General features: G+C 37.2%; 1 protein-coding gene across 1 annotated transcript in view; it reads left to right on the forward strand.

Annotated features, from left to right (window-relative positions):
- Positions 1-943: 943 nt before the first annotated feature.
- Usp10 (ubiquitin specific protease 10) overlaps positions 944-20991 on the forward strand; it is an 87299-nt gene continuing 67251 nt past the window's right edge. Inside the window, exons 1-4 of the mRNA XM_067790323.1 lie at positions 944-1480; positions 2980-3586; positions 3671-4582; positions 6780-6972. Of these exons, the coding sequence (XP_067646424.1) occupies positions 3044-3586; positions 3671-4582; positions 6780-6972 (1648 nt within the window). The 5' untranslated portion in view covers positions 944-1480; positions 2980-3043. The remainder of the gene's footprint in view (positions 1481-2979; positions 3587-3670; positions 4583-6779; positions 6973-20991) is intronic.

Below are 20991 nucleotides of genomic sequence, written 5' to 3' on the forward strand. Positions count from 1 at the left end.
TATGAAGTAAAACTGTCATATCCGGTACGACCAGAATTAGATGTTAAGAAAAGAGCCTACATAAAGAGGCTCAGTATATTTATGGAAAATTTATCATGAGACAATGCCCAATGTATGTATTTCAATTAAATTCACCACATTGTTGGAAAAAGCATCTATTGGTATTTTTATAAGTTATTTTTCGATTCTGCACTTGTTCCGTTTTTTAGATGTGGCAGCACAGATTGTAATGTCATAGAATATATATACGTATACACATATAAAAGTTGTATAGAAATTTGCAAACTTTAACAACAAATAACATTTAAATTATAAGTTTGCGCACTTTAAGATATATATATTTGTGATCGGGAGAACTCCCTCTTTCATTTGATACCAAGTTAAACCCCGAACTCGGGGGGTGCTAAACTAAATCGCTGCCCCATACCATAACGCTAACGCCATAACCATATCATAGCCAGCCAATTGGTTTTAGGTTTCTCGCCATATCCATAACCAAAAAATATTTGAGTTGAAGAATTTCATAACTTTTTGTAGATTTTATGAATTATTTTGGATACATTATGACTAAGACTCTTATTTTTTGTGGAATATGTTTGTAATTTTTTGCGTTTTCTTAGTTTTTAAGAAATTTTCACGATTTTTAGGTTAAGGCAGCATTAATGGATCGCAATGGAGATGATTATGGATATGGGTACGGTTACGACTATGGCGTTACTGTTAAGAAAGTTTAATTGGCCCTTAATGATTAAAGAACATAACGTTGCGACAGTCCGAACACTGTTAAATATCTTCTGCTGCCTTTTGAGCCGCATTTCATTACATAAATCTCTTTCTTCCGCATGTCGTTACCGGCTGATTAGCACAATATTTGACTCCCTTGCACATTCTTGGTAAGTTTTTGCGTTTGCAGCAATAACCAAAGAGGATAGATATATATAACCTCTTTGCAATAACGTGGATTCAAAGAGGAAATGTGAATTACGAAAAAGAAAAGGTTAAGAAAGAAAAAAAAGAAATAAAATTTTTTCCACGAGACGAGTGAAACTTTCAGTGCGAAAATTAAACGAAAACATTAAACTATTTAAACATTAAGAATTATCTAGACGTTACAAATACATTAGAAACCATATACTATTCATAAATATTTAAGTGGCAAACTCAGTTTGCATTGATTGTGTGAAAGGTTCGTTTAATTAAAGAATTACAAAGCAGGAAAAATATCGTGGTTCACAAGAGGTACTACGTTATCTACTGCTAGTAGGGCAGAGCCAAGAATTGACTAAAAGCTGGACACTCCATGCAGTAATCGGCGTATTCTTTGAGTGGGTTATCGCTTAAGAAGCCGCATCTTTACTTGGAGCGGGTTTGTTCAAGTTTGGCGTGCGGTCAAGTCGTCGCAACACTGCTAGAGAAAAACTTTAGTATTGGGGCTTGGCTGCTAGCCCGTAACCAGACTTAATAATATGAACATCTGAAGGTGCGTATCAGAAAATTTATAAATGTCAATAAAAGTTGTAACTATTAATAAACATAAAACAAGGATGCTTTGTGGAGTAAAACTAAACCTCACCTTTGTATGTGTCGTTTTAAAAAGTGCCACACTGGCAGGAAAGCAATAAGGCCACTCAAAATCGTGGCACATGCACATACATACGCCGACAAGCACTCTCATATGTAATAAAATTGTATAAACGTGCCGCAAATATTTCATCACCCCACCAAGAATGTTTTCCTAAATTGTATGGTTCCGTACGTTTCCCATGATTTTTTAACTCAATGCTCATTACTATTAATGTTAAGAAATTCCCGAAAGCCCTATATTTGGGAAAATATATATATATATATTTTTAGGTTATGTTACGCAGCGGAATGAACCACTTAAGTGTGTGTGCTGGTCAAGGAGGGGTTATTATTATAGTTTATGTCGTTTCGTATATATGTAAATAAGCAACTTACCTGGAGTTCAACATGATAAAGATTCATAAAAAAATACCGGTTCAACTCATTGACTTTTTTGTACATAAACTTGTCCGAAGTGGTTTAACGGGTTTAATACTACCATTTGAGTAGCTTTACCGGGCATATTTTCTTTATTAACTAATTAAAGAAATGTTGCGCGGGGCTCATTCGCAATCGGATGGAAAGTGTAAGTTGTTTGGTATAGGTAAGGAGGCAAGGTGCATGATTTTCATTGACGATTCTTATTCAGTAATTATCACGTGTTCTTGTTGATGGGTATAACTCACAAGAATACAGTTTAGACCATTTGACTGTCCACTGGTAACTTTTGGATGTCTTTCTTTGCTTATCAGCTTTCCAATATATGCAGGAGACTGATAATACATGATCCATAGACCAGCCATCGAGTTACTATAAGGGTAGCTTTGATATAAATTTATAGCTTTTTCGCTAGTCTTTCCAGTTTTCGTACAGTGCGAAAACTGATATTGCTACCCACCACAGTTGCAGTTTGCAGTTGAGAAAGCAATCTCCATAGAGAGACGCGCGTTACTCCAGATCAACTCCAACTTGGATACTGTAATAGGTTAAAGTATTATACATGTTCAACTTCGACATTTTCATTTGCAATGTGGAACCAACACCTCTAACACCCTTCTCTCTCTGGGCCAACCCTGTTGAAATTGCAAGTTTTCTCGGACACCTGTTAGAGGATAATATTGACAATAAGTGAGTGGTCGCACCAACACCACGGCGACCGCCCAAACTACTTAAACAAAGATATAAACAAAAATATGACATTACAATGCTGATGTTGAAACCTCTCACATGCAGATTTCCATTACCCTGTCTTTGTCAACTCCTGTTACTTCTGAAACATAGAAACTAGCAGAGCATGTAATGGGGTCGATATTTACTTCTTTATTTGTTATTATAATTGGTTTAATAAATTAATAAAAAGTGCGTTGGTATATGCTTTTTCTCCTTAGCACATTTTTTTTCGCTTTTTTATTTCAGTTCTAGAACAAACATACGGATCCAAAGCAAAAACATAAAGAACGGGCATTATTTTGATACAAAAATGGAAACACAAGCGGCAAATATAATAAAGAGTTCTAGTAATAATAATCATGTTGACAACCACAGTTTGAATAATAATCCACCAACACATCATTCAAGTCACAGTCTCACTATTAATGCTCCGCCATTTACGCCAGCATCTCATTATAACAATAATAATAATCATAGCCACAATGTTAATAGTTCAAGCAACAGCAATAGTTTGACCGCGCAACAGACTAGTAATGCAATTGCAACCGCCCATACTTATACAGCCGTACCAACAGCCGGATCAGCGCCATTACATACTGGTGCAACCGGAGCATCAGCTGGACATACAATCTATAATCCAGCTATGCATTCACCAAATGTGTTTGTACCAGCGCCTGGTGTACATCAAACTGGACCAATGTATGCTACAATGATGCCAGCTCAAATACCAAGCAATGTTTATGTAAATAATGTTACTGCTAACGTTAATTTGCACGGTTGGGCACATACAGTACCTACGTACATACCAGGTGGAACACCACACTACCTAAATGGGGATGTAGCCACAGATCAGGTTGTTGTAATAGCTTACTTTAAATTTGTTATTCTGAAACATATATTCTTATGTTTTGTTTTTTTTTTTTGTTTTTTACTGTAGAGTCAACCGGTTATGCAAGCGATGTCAGCTATGCCTGTAACCTTAGCGCCTTCAAATGCTATAGTTACTGCTGGAGTTAGTTGTAATTCTGCGGCACAACTCGCTAACTTGAGTAATCGTGGTACAAGGCGAGTACGCGGTCGTGGTAGTAGCGGTAGTAGCTCACGTCGTGGAGATTACACTAATCAACGTCTTTCAATATCCGAAGGTAGCCCAGCCCCACAACAACAGCAACAATATGTGCAAGCATCCGAACAAATTGTCACACAACAAACGTTAACACCACACCAGCAGCAACAGCAACATCATCAACAACAACCGCAACAAGTCGAAACTTCTAATCAATTAATTACTAGTGGACCACCAACATATGCCGCACAACCGCAATATGCGCATCCATCAACAGCAACATATGCCGCTTATCCATACCCAACATACTTTTCAACACAAAATCCAATGCTTCATCCAGCGCAATCTGCTCAACAAGCCACTGGTACACCGTTATATGTTTCACATATGCCACATATGTATGCTAATGCACATCAAGTGTACAATTATATGGGTGGACCATTTGTTTATCCGCCTGTTATTAGTCCGCCGGAATATCAATATATACCCGGTGAAGATGGACAATGCGAAGAACGGCAAAATGCTGAGGGTATGGTAACACCTATGTGGCATCCACAAGCTATTTACACTGACGAGTACGGTATGAATCCGGATATGCTTGAAAGTGGAGGTGACGAAATGAATCACAATGCTTTGGATTCTGGTGATACTCCTGGCATGCTAAGTCCAAATTATGCAATTTATGACCCACAAATGCATGAAGTACAACAACATATGGGTATGTTGCAAATATACGATGAAACACAAATGCAGGGTATGCACCCTGGTACAGAAGCAGAACAGGTAAAATAACAGTAACAAGAAATCATGCGTCAGCTAATTACAACGGAACGTTATGACGAATCTTATTTTTTATTTCTTATTTGGTTTTTTGTTTGTGTTTTGGTATACTCAGCTGTACTAGTAAACAAGGTGGGTATTGTAATATGACGAAGAAGCTAACTTGATAAACGCCGAATAAAAACCTATGTGCAATACACATATTGAACTTCAGGAATAAAAGAAACCCAGGTTGTGTAGATCGAAATGAAAATGTGATTTAGGGTTGCGATAAAGACATCCGCGTCTCTTCAATGCCAGAGGATAACACGCCCCATTACCTATACAAAGCGTTGAGCTTTCTGCGGCGCAATATTGGCTTAATTCATCTTAATTATGTATATAGTTAGCCAACATATGACGCGGCTGATCACTATCACTTAGCCGGTGGGCTGTAAACATGTATACCTTCATCCTGCTATCGATGCTAAGCCCAGAAACTTTGTCTCTCAGTACTGTTCGATGCATTCTAGTTTTTTTTTTATCATTATTTTCTATAAAATAGCCTGAAAGTACTCAAATTTATTGTATAATAATATTTAAAGGGCCGATTTCGATAATTTTTTTATTCTAGAATATTCCTTGAAGTACGAGAATGGTTCTTATGGAGAGAAAAGTGGACCAGCTCGGCCCTTGTTCTTAATAAAATGGCGTAAAGAGCAGTTTGCTTGAAATTTGGTATAGGGGTAGTTCCTTGACTAGAACTTTATTTGGGCCACCTTTCTTTCCGTGAAGTGGATCAGGGACTGACGAATTCCAAAAATCTTATTGATATTACCATTCGCTTAAAATTCGGTACAGGGAACCTCTTCGACAAATATTTTTAAACTTTTCATTCCGGGAAGTGGATCATGGCCTACCTATTCTAAATAAAACAGTTTTGCTTGAAATATGGTATAGGGGTACTTCCGTGATTAACTCATTATTTGAAAAAAATTTCTTTTCGTAAAGTTGACCAGGAGCCGACTTATTCCAAGTGCTTCCCAAGGCTTCCGGTTCTATGTACCGAAGCTAGTCGGGATTTTTCCCGACCAAGGGCTGTAATTTCAGTGTAACCCCCTTTAATTTGTTGCGTCCCTCCCACTTATTCCAAGAAATCTTCCTTATGGTGAGATTAGCTTGAAATTCGGTATAGAGGTACCTCCTTGACAAAGATAATATTTGAGAAACTTTTTATTCCCGGAAGTTGACCAAGAGCCAACTTTTTCCCCAAATCACTCTTTTGGTGCCAATGTTGGATAGAAGTGTTTATGCATCCTTTCGAAAAAGGAAAATAAGAGATCAGAGTGGGAATACAAAAGGGGAAGAAAAATATGCAAGGGTTAGGGAGAAGAAGAAAGTGTGAGTAGAAAAGAAAGAAGAAAATGAAGAAGACGTGAAGGAGAGGAAGCATGTGCATGGAACGGGGTGAAGAAGAATAGAGGAGGGTTGAGGGGGAGGAAAGAGAGTGGGAGTAGAAGAGTGAAAAATCGAGAATGTAAAAGGGCGAAGATATGGTGGTGAGATAGGGATCAAATATGGTGAGAAGGGGGAGAGACAAGATGTTAAATTTTTTCTTTGCAGAAGCTATAATATCACAAATGTATGCAGGTATTCGATATTTGGTATAGAGTTTCCGCGTATGAGGAAATTGCGGTGAAAGATGGAGAGAGAATGGGAGTTGTAGTGGAAGTAGGAATGGGTGAGGGAGTGGAATTTGGAGTGGAGGCGGGATTGGGGAGTGGGATGCAGACAAATGGATTAAGGGATGGACGAGAATTATAAGAAAAATGGACGATAGAGTAGAAGAGAATCGGAAATATAGAAAAGACAAGCAGAGAGACTTTTTAAATGTATGCAAACCAGGTTTCGGGCAGAACAAAGTCTGCGGGGTACTCTACATAGTAGTTTATTATACATTTCTTTCTGTGGCCTACCTCATTTTGTAAAGATAACAAGATAAATGAATACAATTTGCCACATAAAACGATATTTATTGCAAAATTTATTCTCCATCCCTTAATTGCATCTTATAAGGAGCTCTTGTTAACGCTCACAGCTGGGTTTATAATGTTGCTAAAATGTTAATGTATGTTAGTAATTTGCTGACATCGAGTGTATTTGTATGTATAAATTGTTATGAAATTAATAATTATAATAATGTTTGACTCTTTTCCTGTAGCTCGAAGATGAAATGGGCGAATGTGTTGGCCAGCCTGGTGCTATACAAATGGTAGCTTCCGGTACAATAATCTCCTCACGTCCTATTCATATATCAAACGAAGCTCAAATTATGCATCATGATCATGTGCAACAACAATCCCAACATATTATACAAAATGCGGTCATGGAAATAAATACACACCACTCAATCGGTAAGTTTCTTTGTATGAATGAGATGAGAGCGAATGCAAATAAGTTCTGTTATGAAGTGCCACTTTTGTGAACACTTTTTCGAAGTAGTTTTCAGTCGCATACAAATTATTTAAAGTGCTTTTCAGACGACTATGCAAGAAGCAAATCGAACAGCAACTATTTAATTTAATTCTAGGTAAAGTTCTTTAACTTTATTTACATAAGATGATGTGAGTTATGTTGTAGCATTTCGAATTGATTTAATATAAATTTTAGTTATATAAAAAACAAAAAATAGCAGCAAGCGTGATATACCTCCAAAGATAGGTAGTTCATGCCAAGCTTCTGTTCCAATTTTCGACATGCTTCTTCCTACAAATTGGCGGACTGGTACCTGGTTTGCGCAGACTCCGAACGGCATCTGCAAGGCAAATAAGTCTTTACATAAAGCTTTCCCTGGTAGATATAAAAAACAAAAAATAGCAGCAAGCGCGATATACCTCCAAAGATAGGTAGTTCATGCCAAGTTTCTGTTCCAATTTTCGACATGCTCCTTCCTTCAAATTGGCGACTGGCACCTGGTTTGCGCAGACTCCGAACGGCATCTGCAAGGCAAATAAGTCTTTACATAAAGCTTTCCCTGGTAGAAATATACTCCAACCACTACCGAGAGGCGACCCCGCTTAGAAAAGTTTCTACTGAAAAAACTAGTTTCTAAATTTTTTATGATGGGATTTGAATACAGGATCGGATTCGGCGTGTTAGGCGGAGCACGTTATCTAACCACGGCGGCCGCCATATTTTTCTAGTTAGCAAATTCACTATCTCACACTTAAGTATGTTATCAATCTACATACATATGTACATATGTAATTCTAGACGGTGGACAATTCATTAAGGTTTGCCTTGCTTGGCTTGAAAGTATTGTAAATAATTTTAAATTGGGTTGATTATAATAACTAATTTCTATTAAGTTTTGTCCACATGGCATTCTATTGTTTTCCAAATATATAACCTCCTGCCATAACGCGAATTTCTTCAAAAAACTATTTGCTTGATAAATGGATCATGCAAGTGCAGTCTACTTTGCCGCGTTTCCGATATCAATTGAACTTAATAAGTATACACTCTTAGTTTGTTTTTTTTTATGTATACAGAAGACGTTATCAGTAACGCAACTCTTTTATTTTGTGGCGTATTATTGCTGTTTTCTGATTTTCATTTTATAACTTTTTTTACTCACAATAATACATTTTTTATACGCCTTAGTATAAAACGTTGAATTAGTGATTGACTTGTGATAATTAAATACTGGAGACTCTTGACTATCAGAAGATGTAAGAATTTTATCAATATAACATGGAAGCAATTTTGGTTTGAAAATAATGACATTCCTCGAGCATTAATTTCTTTGAGCGTTTTTTTCAGTCTTTTCACGCTCTAAACATTTTAAATTTATGGCTTTAATTTGGTCAACACTTTTTTTCACTATCACTTAATAGTACAACAATTTCTGGATGAGTTTAACCTGTAGCAGTATCCAGATTGAAGTTGAGATACAGTGACGCGCGTTCCTCATGGAACTAGGGAGTAGGGGCGGGATGGCCTAGAAGGTATAATGTGGTCATGTTAATCGCTCCCGAGATGGTAGGGCTAGTACCTTAATGGTGATTTGTTACCGGAACGTATCTATATTCGGCAAAGGACCATCGACCACATTCCCCAAAACCTTCGGCGAGCGTCTTCATCGGGAGAGTGTTCTGCGGGTTCAGAGTGTTTTTCTGCGGGTTCAGAGTATTTATCTTTAAGAACGGGGTTCGCCGATATCACTTAGCACCTCTGTGTTTTTTTTTCTTTATACGGCTTTGTTATCAGGTGCCGTATTTCCTCATAATCCTTACGGAGATGACCTCTTAAGCCCCTAGGAGGTGGGGCCTCTTCAATCAGATGTCTGTTGGGCTGTCCAGGTTTCTGGGTATCCAACAGAAACTGTTTGTTCAGCATTTCATTTGTCTCCCTAATGGGGAGTACTCTTGCCTCACTGTGTTCTGGGGACTGAATGTGTGCAGTCTATGTGAGGTCTTTATTGACCTACCAGTTCAATCCCACCTAATAGTGCCGTTGACCCTGAACGGCTGCAATCAGTCCTCAGTAATGTTGAAAACTGTCGTTTATTAAATTGGTTTTTCGTTAAACATCAATAAATATTTTCATGTATATTATTCAAATCTAGTAAATATCCTACGTACTTCCTATAGTATTCTTGGCTGTTTACTGCAGTCTGTCGATAAATATAAGGATTGTGGGGATATTCGATATTTAATTTCACTACGCATGTAAACCATGTCATAATTAAGTCCAATGTAATGCTCGCGTTCATACGTCGGAATTGGTCTGCATTCACTAACACGTACACTTCAAAGTCACTATATTGTGGTTTTGTCAGTTCCAGGCTGGAGTATGCAGCCGTCATAGGGAGGCCCTCCTAGATTGTCGAGTTCGGAAAGTGTTTTTACGATCTTTAAACTTTTCAGTACCATTACTAACGTATGATTCTCGATGCCTTCTGATTGATCTAAACACGCTTAATAATATACGATACTTTCTATTGTGCTCATTTATTATTGGTATAATTTCTGGGACGGTTGACTTCATCGCTTCTGAGTAAAATTCAGTTTAATACCCCATGCAGAAACCTTCTACAGTTGAAAACCTTTTACAGAACTCATAATGGCTAAAATGCTCCCATCACTAGGGAATGTTCTGAATTGGTTTTTCATCTCACGTGATGACTTCACTTGCCAATATGTTGCCCTAATTAACCTTTTAAGATCTTATTTTTTAACGACTAATTATTCTCAAAATTAGCATTATATATTCCTAAGGTATTTGTAAATTCAGACTTTTAAAATAAACAAAATATAGATACTTAATTCGGCTTCTCTTTTTAACTTACCTCCCATTTAAACAATTTTTTTTGTTCCAAAATCCTTCACAAGCCATTAAACAAACCACAACAGATACTTTCCAAATCATACTTTGTATATTTATTATACAATTTATTTATATATATGTATATTTAGTATGTATGTAAGTATATCTCACAGTATTTTATGCGACAAAAAATTTTGCTGCACTAGTTTTTGTTTTTTGTTTCTCGTTTTATTGATGCCTGGCAATTTTTTGTAAACAAGTTATGACTTTATGTAATAACGCATGTAATTGAAAAAAAAAATCTTTTAAACAAGTCTTAAACGCCACATTTTACATATTTATTTTCGTTAATGCTCTTTATTTAAAAGTAATAATAATAAAAAAATTTACATATTGAATTATTTAATATATATTAAATCGAGCCGTACCCGTGCGCATCTTGCGCAACCAATCTAAAAGTCTCTTATCAAATATCAACATAAATCAGCTGTTCTATCAATCAATTAAAACTCACAGCTTGCGTTGCCATCTGGCGTTTGAAAGAAACTGCCGGTAATGCAGTACAAATATTCACAATAGTGCCATAATACAAATATATTTCTTTGTGTGGTCACAATCGTTTATTTTTAGCAAATTATTTTAATAAAATATAGCTAAACAAAAGCACTACGACCAAAATTGCCCAAGAGTCCCTATTAGCCCGAATCTCCATCTTTACAACTAAACGAAAAAGGGACCCGTACATAAAAACAGCAATTAGAAATAATATATATTAGAATACTACACACATATATGTATTTATTTTGTACATTACACCACTTCTATTATTCTCTATTATTGCTTCAATTTTATATGTAATTATTAGTACATCACAATGCACTATAATTAGTGGTCTTTTTAAATTATCGTTCCCACTAAGTATTTGTACGTGTCAGCGTTTAAGTTTGCATTTGCATCAGTTTTCTTTTCTTTGTTTTAATATTAGCGTTTTTGCATATACATTCATAAATATTTAGAATAGAAAAGGGAAAATTAGTAAAGAAAAATTAATTTTAGAGTATTTTTTTGAATTATAAAGTTTTGTAAATATCAAAAGTGATCATATCGCAAAATATTATCGTCTGCCTAAGCCATAGGGTACTATTTTCTGCAAACGAATCAATTTTACGTTGGTCTCGAGTTACAACCTTAGGGAGACACTTTTTTCCATAAATATATATGTATATTAATTAAATTGGCTATAATTTCTATGGTGAAGGAAACTTGGCATAACTTTCTGATGAATGTTGAACTCTTTGTCGCGGCTTAGTTCGTACACTTTTATTGGTAAAAAATTAAAAGTAGAACATTTTTTAACTGAAATTTCATTTGGGCCACAGTTTTGCGATATCTGGCGTGTTTACCTTGCCATCTATTTACTTTCAAACACTCTTTAGTGTTGTGTTAAAAATTTATTACATATTATTTGAATTCATTTTATGCAGGCAAGCAGAAGCAGAAAAGATGAAAAAATTAATAAATTTATTTAATTTTGAAATATAAAATACAATACAATAAGCTAAAATTAAATTTAAGTTAAAACATGGATCCTCACAGATGGAGAGTATTATCTGGGTAAAGTTGCCAGATGTTTACTAGGTCACCAAACTGTGTATAAAATAATAGTAGTAAATAGTATACGCCTAGGTTAGATTAGGTTGAACTGGCCGGTCCATGAGGACCTCACATAGATTGATTGAGGCCGTAGTGTTACCAGAAGTTTGTTTTAACGACCAAACTGAAAAACCCTATCAAAAACCAGGACCTATGTTATAAAATAACTCCGTCCTCTTGGCAAATACTAGAAGCTTCCTAGGACTTAAGCCACTTGCTGCTTCTAGATATGACATGTCCAGTCAGAAAACCCGTCATGAATCTACAGTCCTCTCTTTTAAACGATATATAACGAGGTCTTAAAAAATTGTAAAATAATTGGCAACGATCAACTTCAAATAGTTATAAATTTAGAAGATTAAAAATATTCATGTAAAAACTAAAAGTTAACAAAAAGTTGAAAGTAATCAAATAATTAAAATAATGAGATTGTCAAAAACTGAAAAAATTAAAACTTAAGTAATAGCTTAAATAATTAATTTTAATAACTAAATAATTAAAAAAAGCAGAACAATGAAAAAAATTATATTACCAAACATAACGAAATAATTAAAAATCACAATTATCCACTCTAAATATTACTTGATCTACGTAAAAACTTCAATTCAGCTTTAGACGATGACTCGAAACATAGCGGAGAAACTTTGGAAATAAAATATGACCTAATTCTTAACATTTAAGAATTCTGCTTATAACAATTGAATATTCAATTATTATGTTTGTTTTAAGAGAAACTGAAAAGAAAGAAACATTTACTGGCATATTGCGATGGTATCATTTCGAAATGGTACTGGTACTGCAGTTTCACTGTGTAATTCGCGGTTCCAATCTCGGTGAAATCTTTGATAACATTACGAAATTGCCTGATGATTACGTGGCGGATTTCGAAATGGTACCATCGCAATATGCCAGTAAATGTTTCTTTCTTTTCAGTTTCTCTTAAAACAAATATAATAATTGAATATTCAATTATGATAAGCCGGTGTTAAGCTCATGAATTCTTAAATATTATGTATAAATTTAACACACCATTAAACAAACAAACATAAATATGACCTAATTCTCAAATCGATCTTTAACGTGTTTCTATAATGAAATTCTAGTGTTAATCGAACTTGCATTACTTAATCGAACTTACATTACTCGATGCTATTACTAGTGTTATTTTTTAAATATTTTTGTGGCGTGAAGAGAATACTAGTTGTCTGCATTCCATAGCACAAATTTTCAAAGACCAGTGCTCTAAACATAGAGACTAAGGCAACTCACTCCGACATGCATCTATTTCGTAAACTTGGAAACCTCGCGAATGAAACGATTTCATTTTATTGTAATTTTCAGACCAGTTTATGCTGCTTGCGAACTTTGTGATGAGTTTGCAAGCTATCACGACTTGCCATACTGTGTTAGGTGGGATGGTGCGACACATTTCCCATCCGCTGTTACTTTAAATGCAGCAGATTTTTTCCGTACCAGAACTCATGCAAGCCATATCAAACGATTTTCTTTTTGCTTGATTCTATGATATCAGCATCGAGATTGAGTTTACTTGGAAAAATTTTAGCGATTTTAGCTGGATTGTTTTTCGAAATTTCGATTTCCTTATTTTGTGCCTGTTTTTATTGTTCATTATAGTTACGTGTTTGTTGGTCCCTTCGCGTTAGTTTATTGCTTTTTTTTTGTAAACCAGTTTTAAAGGATCATAAATTTCATGAAATATATTATTTTTGTGTTCGTTTATTATTCTACCTTCTATTTTTTGTGTGTGTAGATTCCCATGTCTTCTAGCACGTTCAGCCGTCTCTCTTCCTTGCATGTGAAGGTCCTTCAGTGTTTTATTGATGTTTGCATGGGAATAATTATATTGGCCGGTGCAATTGCATATGATGCTGTTGTCTCTTATGTGTTCTCAGAACGTCATTCACAGGCTAGATTCTTCTTGTTTCATGTTTTGAACGCTGTGTTAATGTTGTATTCAAAAATGAACATTTGCAAAAATTTGTCTTTAGAACCTTGAAGTGTGCGTCTACCATAGGAAGATTCATCTGCCTTTGTGCAAAAATGTACATATTTCGGCATTTTCGGCTGACTGTTTGAATTCACCACTCGATATGTAAGACATTATCGTCATTAAATTCTATATGGGATCTCCCATCTTATCAGACTCCTATGAGCTGATAAACAAATTCCATATTGCCCAATCCAAAATCGTTTACATAATATTGTGACGAAGACGTCAGCTGAGCTGAAAGTTGACAACAAGATAGTTTAAAAAATCTTTAAAATTATATCCGTAGTTGCAAAGATTTTTTACGAAGTTGCCCTTCTTTTTTTTCTTGCTTTGAAATGAATTTCAAGCTCTTTGGTAGTATGTACGGCTCACAGGTAGTGATAGAACTTTTAGAAAAAGTATCGATACCGGTACTCGTATAAAATACTCGGATCAAAGTATCGATGCTAGCACTCATACTCAGTAAAAGGTATCAAGTATACTGGCATTTGAGTCCTCATTAAATGATTTCAAAGTTTTTTGATCGACCTCAGATAGAAAAAAGGTTTTTCTAAAAAGAGTCGCCCCTCGGTAGTGGTGTGGCAAACACTTCTCCCATGAAAAGCTTTCCAGTGAAAATTCATCTGCCTTGCAGATGACGTTCGGAATCGGCATGAAATATGTACGTAGCACGAAGCAAATTGGAGGAGAAGCTGAGTCTTAATCTCCTCGGAGGTAAATCGCGTTAACTATTTTTTTTTACTCCATTAAACGTTTTGTGGAGAGATGAACTAAATAGAACTTATGTAGTTTGTACTGCCCTATCTCTACTGGTTGTTGTTGTTGTAACAGTGCTTCGCCCCATCCAATAGGTGCGCACACTCAAATTGTCAGCAATATCCTCTAACTGGAGTCTAAAGAAACCTGCTGCAAATATGGTTGCTGTCATGTGGTTGATTCGGGATAGGTTAGAGTTTAGCCTGTTACAGTATCCAGATCAAAGTTTCCTCTTCTGCGTGTTTAACTTTAAGAACGGGGTTCGCAATTCCTGGCATGGAGGTCCACCGCCTTTTTGTGGTTATAACTGAGGACCTTTTTGTGTTGTTCTCCTACATACGGCTGAGATCTCAGTACCGTATTTCCTCATAATACTTGCGGGTATGGCTCTTTAAGACACTGGGGGCGGGGTCCTTTAATTAGATGTCTGTTGAGATGCCCAGGTTTCTTTGTATTCAGCAGAAACTGTTTGTTCAGCATTTCGTTTCTCGCCCTAATGGGGAATACTCCCGCCTCACTATGTAGGTGGTGCTCTGGGGACATAACAAGGCCGCCTGTATCGGTTCTCAGAGCGGTGTTTTGACAGGTCTCTAATTTCTTCCAGTGAGTAACCTTTAGGCTCGGCGACCATATCGGAGGCGCATAGCATGCAAGCGTCTATTTATCTTTACCCCAAGTGCTACCGGCAAGAGATTTGCGGATTTTGTTACGGCTCTGGATTCTATCTAGGTACAATTGCAGATGCATGCTCGCCAAAATGTAGATCCTGATCGAACGTCAAACCCAGTATTTTTGGTAATCGTGTGGGTATAGCCACCGACGTGGATGTCCAACATGGTCGACATTTGTTTGGTTATGTTGTAAAAGAGGCCGCCTATAAATCGTAGGTCGGTGACAATGTCAGGTTGCACGAGGCGAAAAAACTGGAGAAATAAGGGAGATAGTTGTTTATGGGGGTTTAATAGGTTTGATGGTAAATGAGGACAAAACGAAGTACCTGCTGTCATCGAGCAAAGATTCAGCGCATACGCGCTTTGGCAACCTCGCTACTGTTGGCAGCCATAATGTCGAAATAGTAAAAGACTTCGTTTATTTGGGAACCAGCATCAACACTAGCAACAACATCAGCACTGAAATCCAGCGAAGAATCAATCTTGGCAATAAATGCTACTTTGGACTAGGTAGGCAATTGAAAAGTAAAGTCCTCTCTCGGCGAACAAAAATCATACTCTACAAGTCACTTATCGTACCCGTCCTGCTATATGGCGCAGAGGCATGGACCATGACAACAGCAGATGATGCGGCTTTGGTAGTGTTCGAGAGAAAAGTTCTTCGAAAGATTTATGGACATCTACGCGTTGGCGATGGCGAGTACCGAAGAAGATTTAATGATGAGCTGTACGAGCTGTACGCAGACATCCACATAGTCCAGCGAATTAATATGCAGCGGCTGCGCCGGCTAGGCCATGTTATGCAAATGAAAGATGATGCCAAGAAAGTGTTTCTATCGAAACCCGCATATGGAAGCAGAGGTAGAGGGCGGCCCCCACTCCGTTGGAAGGACCAGGTGGAAAACGATTTAAACTCCCTTGGTGTGACCAATTGGCGCCGGTTGGCGGAGCGAAGGAGCGACTGGCGCGCCTTGTTGGACGGCCATAACCGTTTCCACGGTTAAGCGCCAATTAAGTAAGTATGTAAGTTATTTATTTTATTACATAGCTCATCGTTGGGTGTGACAGGACCTGTAGCAATTATAGTGCAGTTATCAGCATAGGAAACAATGTCACCTCCTTCTGGTGGCGGGGATAGAACACCACCCTGTGGCACCCCTTGTTTAATTCTTGTGGGTTTAGATGTCACGTTCCTGAATTGCACCGACGCCTGGCAAGACAGATAGCTGTACATAGGAGAAAAAAGGGACCCTTACAAGTCTTGCAGTAACTTTTGAGACTAGGAGGAAGAAAGGGACCCTTACAAGTCTTGCAGTAACTTGCCGTTGTGGACTGTATCAAAGTCTTTTGATAAGTCTATCTCTTCTGGTAGTATTGGAACGTACCATATATATGTGACCCGGCCTATGAAAAGGTGGCTTATGGCTCAAAAAAAGAAAACTACTAAGAAACTGAAGAAATGTGTTGTTTATCTTCAACAGTTGTTTCTCGCAATTTCTTTTTTGAGTCATAAGCCACCTTTTCATAGGCCGGGTCACATATATAGTGGAAATGTTGTTAAGATTAAAACTGTAAGTCCCTTTTCTTTAAAGTAGGCGTGGCCTTTATCCGCTTTTCATCGGATCTATATATGTATATATTACCAAGGACCATATTTCCGCCATATTACAAAGTGATATTAAAGGCATTCGATTAACGGTTTGTAAAACTTTTTTTAAGTTTTCTTCTGCGGCGCCACTCCAATTTAACAAAATTGCAATAAATTTATATTGTACATCGCAACTTTTTTATCCACTCCCCAAGTTTCACCACCTCATCGGTATTTGTTAAAGCATTGTGTTTGCCCATTTTTGAAAATAGACGTGGATATAATCTGATTTCGACCATTTTCAATTTCGTTGACGATCCTGTAAAAGCAGCTAACTCCATCCACCAAAGGTTAGGTTAGGTTAAGAGGGTGTGCGTGGGTATTATCCACACTTCCACTCGGAGACATTTTTGTACATTGTGAGTGCCCTCAGTAAGTGCAGGGTGGTGGCATATTCGATTAGCTCCATTACAACTCAATCCACCAAAAATTTCATAGTAAAACGAACTACTGCATGACAAGTTAAAATGTATTGAAATTTTATGTAGTTAGCAGCTTTTTATAATTTTGTTGTTAAGTTAAACGGGGAGATCGTCGACGATCTCAATATATACTCATGTTTTGGTTTTAATGGACTGAACTTTGTTAATCTTAAAAATGTAGATCAGCGCTTGGTGAAGTATCTGGGAAAAGTATGGAGTTAAAGTATCGAAACTTTACTCAGTATTTGGAAAAAAGTATCCAGTACGAAATACTCGAGTATTTTTTGGAAAAGTATCGATACTACTCACTCGCGTAAGCAGATCCTACAGGCTGCCGGATTACTGTAGCGTTTTCCAAGCGTAAATATTAGCCGTAACCAAAGCAGTAGAAACCCTGGAAGAGAAGAGCTTAAGCTGCAACCGTGTTAACTTTTATATTGACAGTCAAGCAGCAATTAAGGCAATAATCTCGCATAGCACATCATCAAAATGCGTGTTAGAGTGTAAGCAGTCTCTGGAGAGAATGGGGACAGGGAGAAGCATACATCTATATTGGGTCCCAGGGCATATGGGAATAGATGGGAATGGAAAAGCGGATGAACTAGCTAAGAAGGGCGCATCCCTTGAAGCTTGCTCCGTAGACGTCCCAATTAGACTAGGCGAGATTAAGCCAAGGCGAGAGGTGCACATGATCGACCAAGCGGGAAAGGCGTCGGTTCAAGCGCGGGGCTGTAAAGTGTCGAAGATTATGTGTAGGTCTTACAACCTTAGACTAACAAAGTTGCTTCTATCATTAAAAAGAGAGGACTGTAGACTCATGACGGGTATTTTGACTGGACACTGCCTTCTGGCGTCACATGCCTTTAAATTAGGCTTGGTCAGTGATATCAGATGTAGGAAGTGCGGGTTGGAGGAGGAAACGATCGAGCACGTTCTGTGCTCGTGCCCTGCACTTTCCAAGCTAAGACTCCAGCTATTAGGAGTGATACAGCTGTCAGATCTAGTGCTTCTAAGCAAGTGGCTTAAGTCCTAGGAAGCTTCTAGTATTTGCCAAGAGGACGGAGGTATTTTATAACATAGGTCCTGGTTTTAGATAGGGTTTTTCAGCTTGGTCGTTAAAACAAACTTCTGGCAACACTACGGACTCAATCAGCCTATGTGAGGTCCTCATGGACCGGTCAGTTCAACCTAACCTAACCTAATTCACTCAGTACTCGTATCGTTCTATCACTACTCACAGTAGGAGTGATAATAGCTTATCCGAATCACTCGAAACTAAGTAGGCTTTAAACAAAGTATGCGAAAGATAAGTTCTCCGGGAGATTTATCACGTTTCTGTTTAATAATGAGTTGTATGTATGTTTTTAGCCGGTTCGCCGCTTAGTGTTAATAGTTTTGTTGGCAAATGCCAAATTTTTCGTTATCTAAAATCATACGTTATTTGTCATTTCTTTATTTAAGGTAATTTTTTGAAAACTTAGGGAAAAGAAAATGGGCTACTGAAGATAAGAAGATTAAACTCAAATCCTACCTTTTGTAAATCACCTAAGCACGTAGTAACGAACTGACCCCACCTAGTCAAACACTAATAAAGTCTCAGATATAAAAATAAAAAATTCTTTCTGAACGACATCCACAAGGCAAATGAGTGTTCGCTGAGAAGCTTTTCATGACAGAAATAGACACAGAGTTTTTGCCAAATCACGGCCGAGGGTCGCCCCGATTAGAAAAACTTTCCGACTAATTGAAAGAACCTGTTTCCAATTTTTTTGATGTTGCTTTGCCCGAGATTTGAACCCAGGATCTTTGGTGGGGTATGCGCAGCATACTACCACAACACCACGGTGGCCGCCCACGCCCTCAGGTGTAAGTAGACCGCTCTATTAATTAACTATCAATACTTAAACGGAGGGATCCTGCCTACTATATAATGCCGTTTCGATACATTTGCTGTTTATGTAGGAAGCAATAACCTTGTTGGATTTATAATTTTTCACCTCGCTAAGGGTTATGATATGTGAATGGATGCAAAAACTTGGGTGAAATAAGTTCCTATTGAAACAGAGAAAGAGGGATACCTCCGCTGCATTGAGGAAGACAAGTGAAGAAAGACTTGATCTCCCTTGAAGCTCCCAATGGACGTCAGTTATCGCTTAACAGGAATAACTGGCGTGACTTGTTACGGAAATGCCAAAAGCGCCTACCTAGCCTTATGAGTCGTGGCACAGTGGATGACGTACCCGACTCACAAGTTTGGGGTTGCGGGTTCAAAGCCCACTGCAAGCAAGCATTTTTTAAATTTATTATCTTTTTTATTTTATAAATTACTATTTTAATGGACTGTATGTTATTTTACTTTGTTTATGGTGTATTTAAAATACGGGACGGTGCAAAGCATCGGTACACCTTATTTATGATATCTTTATTTTAATGTATTTGTTTGTTATTTTTAAATTTATTTAGAGAGAGGTCACTATGTACCTGTTACACCTTGTATTTATTCATTGGGGGCGATCACTGGGGGCTCCAAGGTATTGGCTGCGGGATGAGCCACCTTGTTTTGCTTTGAAAAACCCCTTGTATTTATTCATTGGGGGCGAGCACTGGGGGCTCTGAGGTTTCGCTCTAATGAGCCACCTCATCTTCTATTTGAAGAACCCTTAAAAAATGTGATATGGAGGCGAGCACTGGGCTCTGAGGTATTGGCACCCCATCTTCTACTCGAAGAACCTCAATTTTAAATTAAAAACTAAAACTATATCTTTAGAATATTTCACTAACAAGTTGAGAATTACAAGCACACTCAATGGCTAATGAAACAAACGAAAGAAAAAAAGTCATAGTTTAAGTCGCTTAAACAAAGCTTTGCCAAAAAGATGCGAATGAGATACCTAAAGAGAATGGGCGGCAGTGGTATCGAGCAGCTGCATGACTAGGTAAGCGGATCACAATATATCCGCTGTAGGTATGCCTGTCGTAAGAGGCGACTAAAATACCAGATTCAAGGGCTGTGTAGCGCAGCCCTTCAGGTTGTCAGCGCAATATATAGCTTCTTCAAACCCAATTGTCAACCTCACCTATCCGTGGTGAATCCTGTTTCACTAACAGACGAGTCTTTGACGACTCCAAGCTCCTTAATGGAACTTGGGGGTGGGGAGGGAGGGATGGCCTGAAAGCTTAATGCGGCCATATAAATCTTTCCCGAGATGGTCGGGCTAGCACCTTAATAGTGCTGTGTTACCGGAGCGTACCGGATCTGTATCCAGTAAAGTACCATCACATCGCTAACACTCCCCAAAGCCTTCGGGGAGTAACCTTATCGCTCCAACTACAACAACAACAAAAACAACAACAACAACAACAACAACAACAACGAAAGGTCTCTTCACAGTGGACAAAAGGGCAACCAAACGAAATTTAAAGAAAAAAGATCAAAATTAATTTATATCTAAACTTTTAGTAAATAGGTTATTTTTGTTTATTTGTATAAATGAATAAAAAAGTTTCCTTTAAATAAAAAAAAAAATGGATTTCGTAACCAATAAAACTGAACTTTGCACCTTTCGTAAATATGACGAATCTTAAAAGAATGAACGGGCTTTGTTTTAATTAGTTCATATTAACGCGAGCTCTCTGTATTTATAATACATACATACTATATAGTTATATATATTTATAATCGACGCAACAAAATCGTTTTTAACGAGTTAACATTGTTTTTCTTTATTGTTTCATTGAATCGAAATTATTTACACATTAACATATGCATTCATATGCATGTATAGTATATACTTATGTAATACATATGTATATTCGTATATATTAGTATAAGTTTAAATATATCTATATGTATGTACTATCTATTGTAGTTTTGAGTTGATTTACAAACAATACTTGTTTCCTTTCAATCAATCACCATTTTCTCACACGCATTCTACAAGTAA

The sequence above is a fragment of the Eurosta solidaginis genome, chromosome 5 (genome assembly GCF_040869045.1).
Source record: "Eurosta solidaginis isolate ZX-2024a chromosome 5, ASM4086904v1, whole genome shotgun sequence".
Lineage (NCBI taxonomy): Eukaryota > Metazoa > Arthropoda > Insecta > Diptera > Tephritidae > Eurosta > Eurosta solidaginis.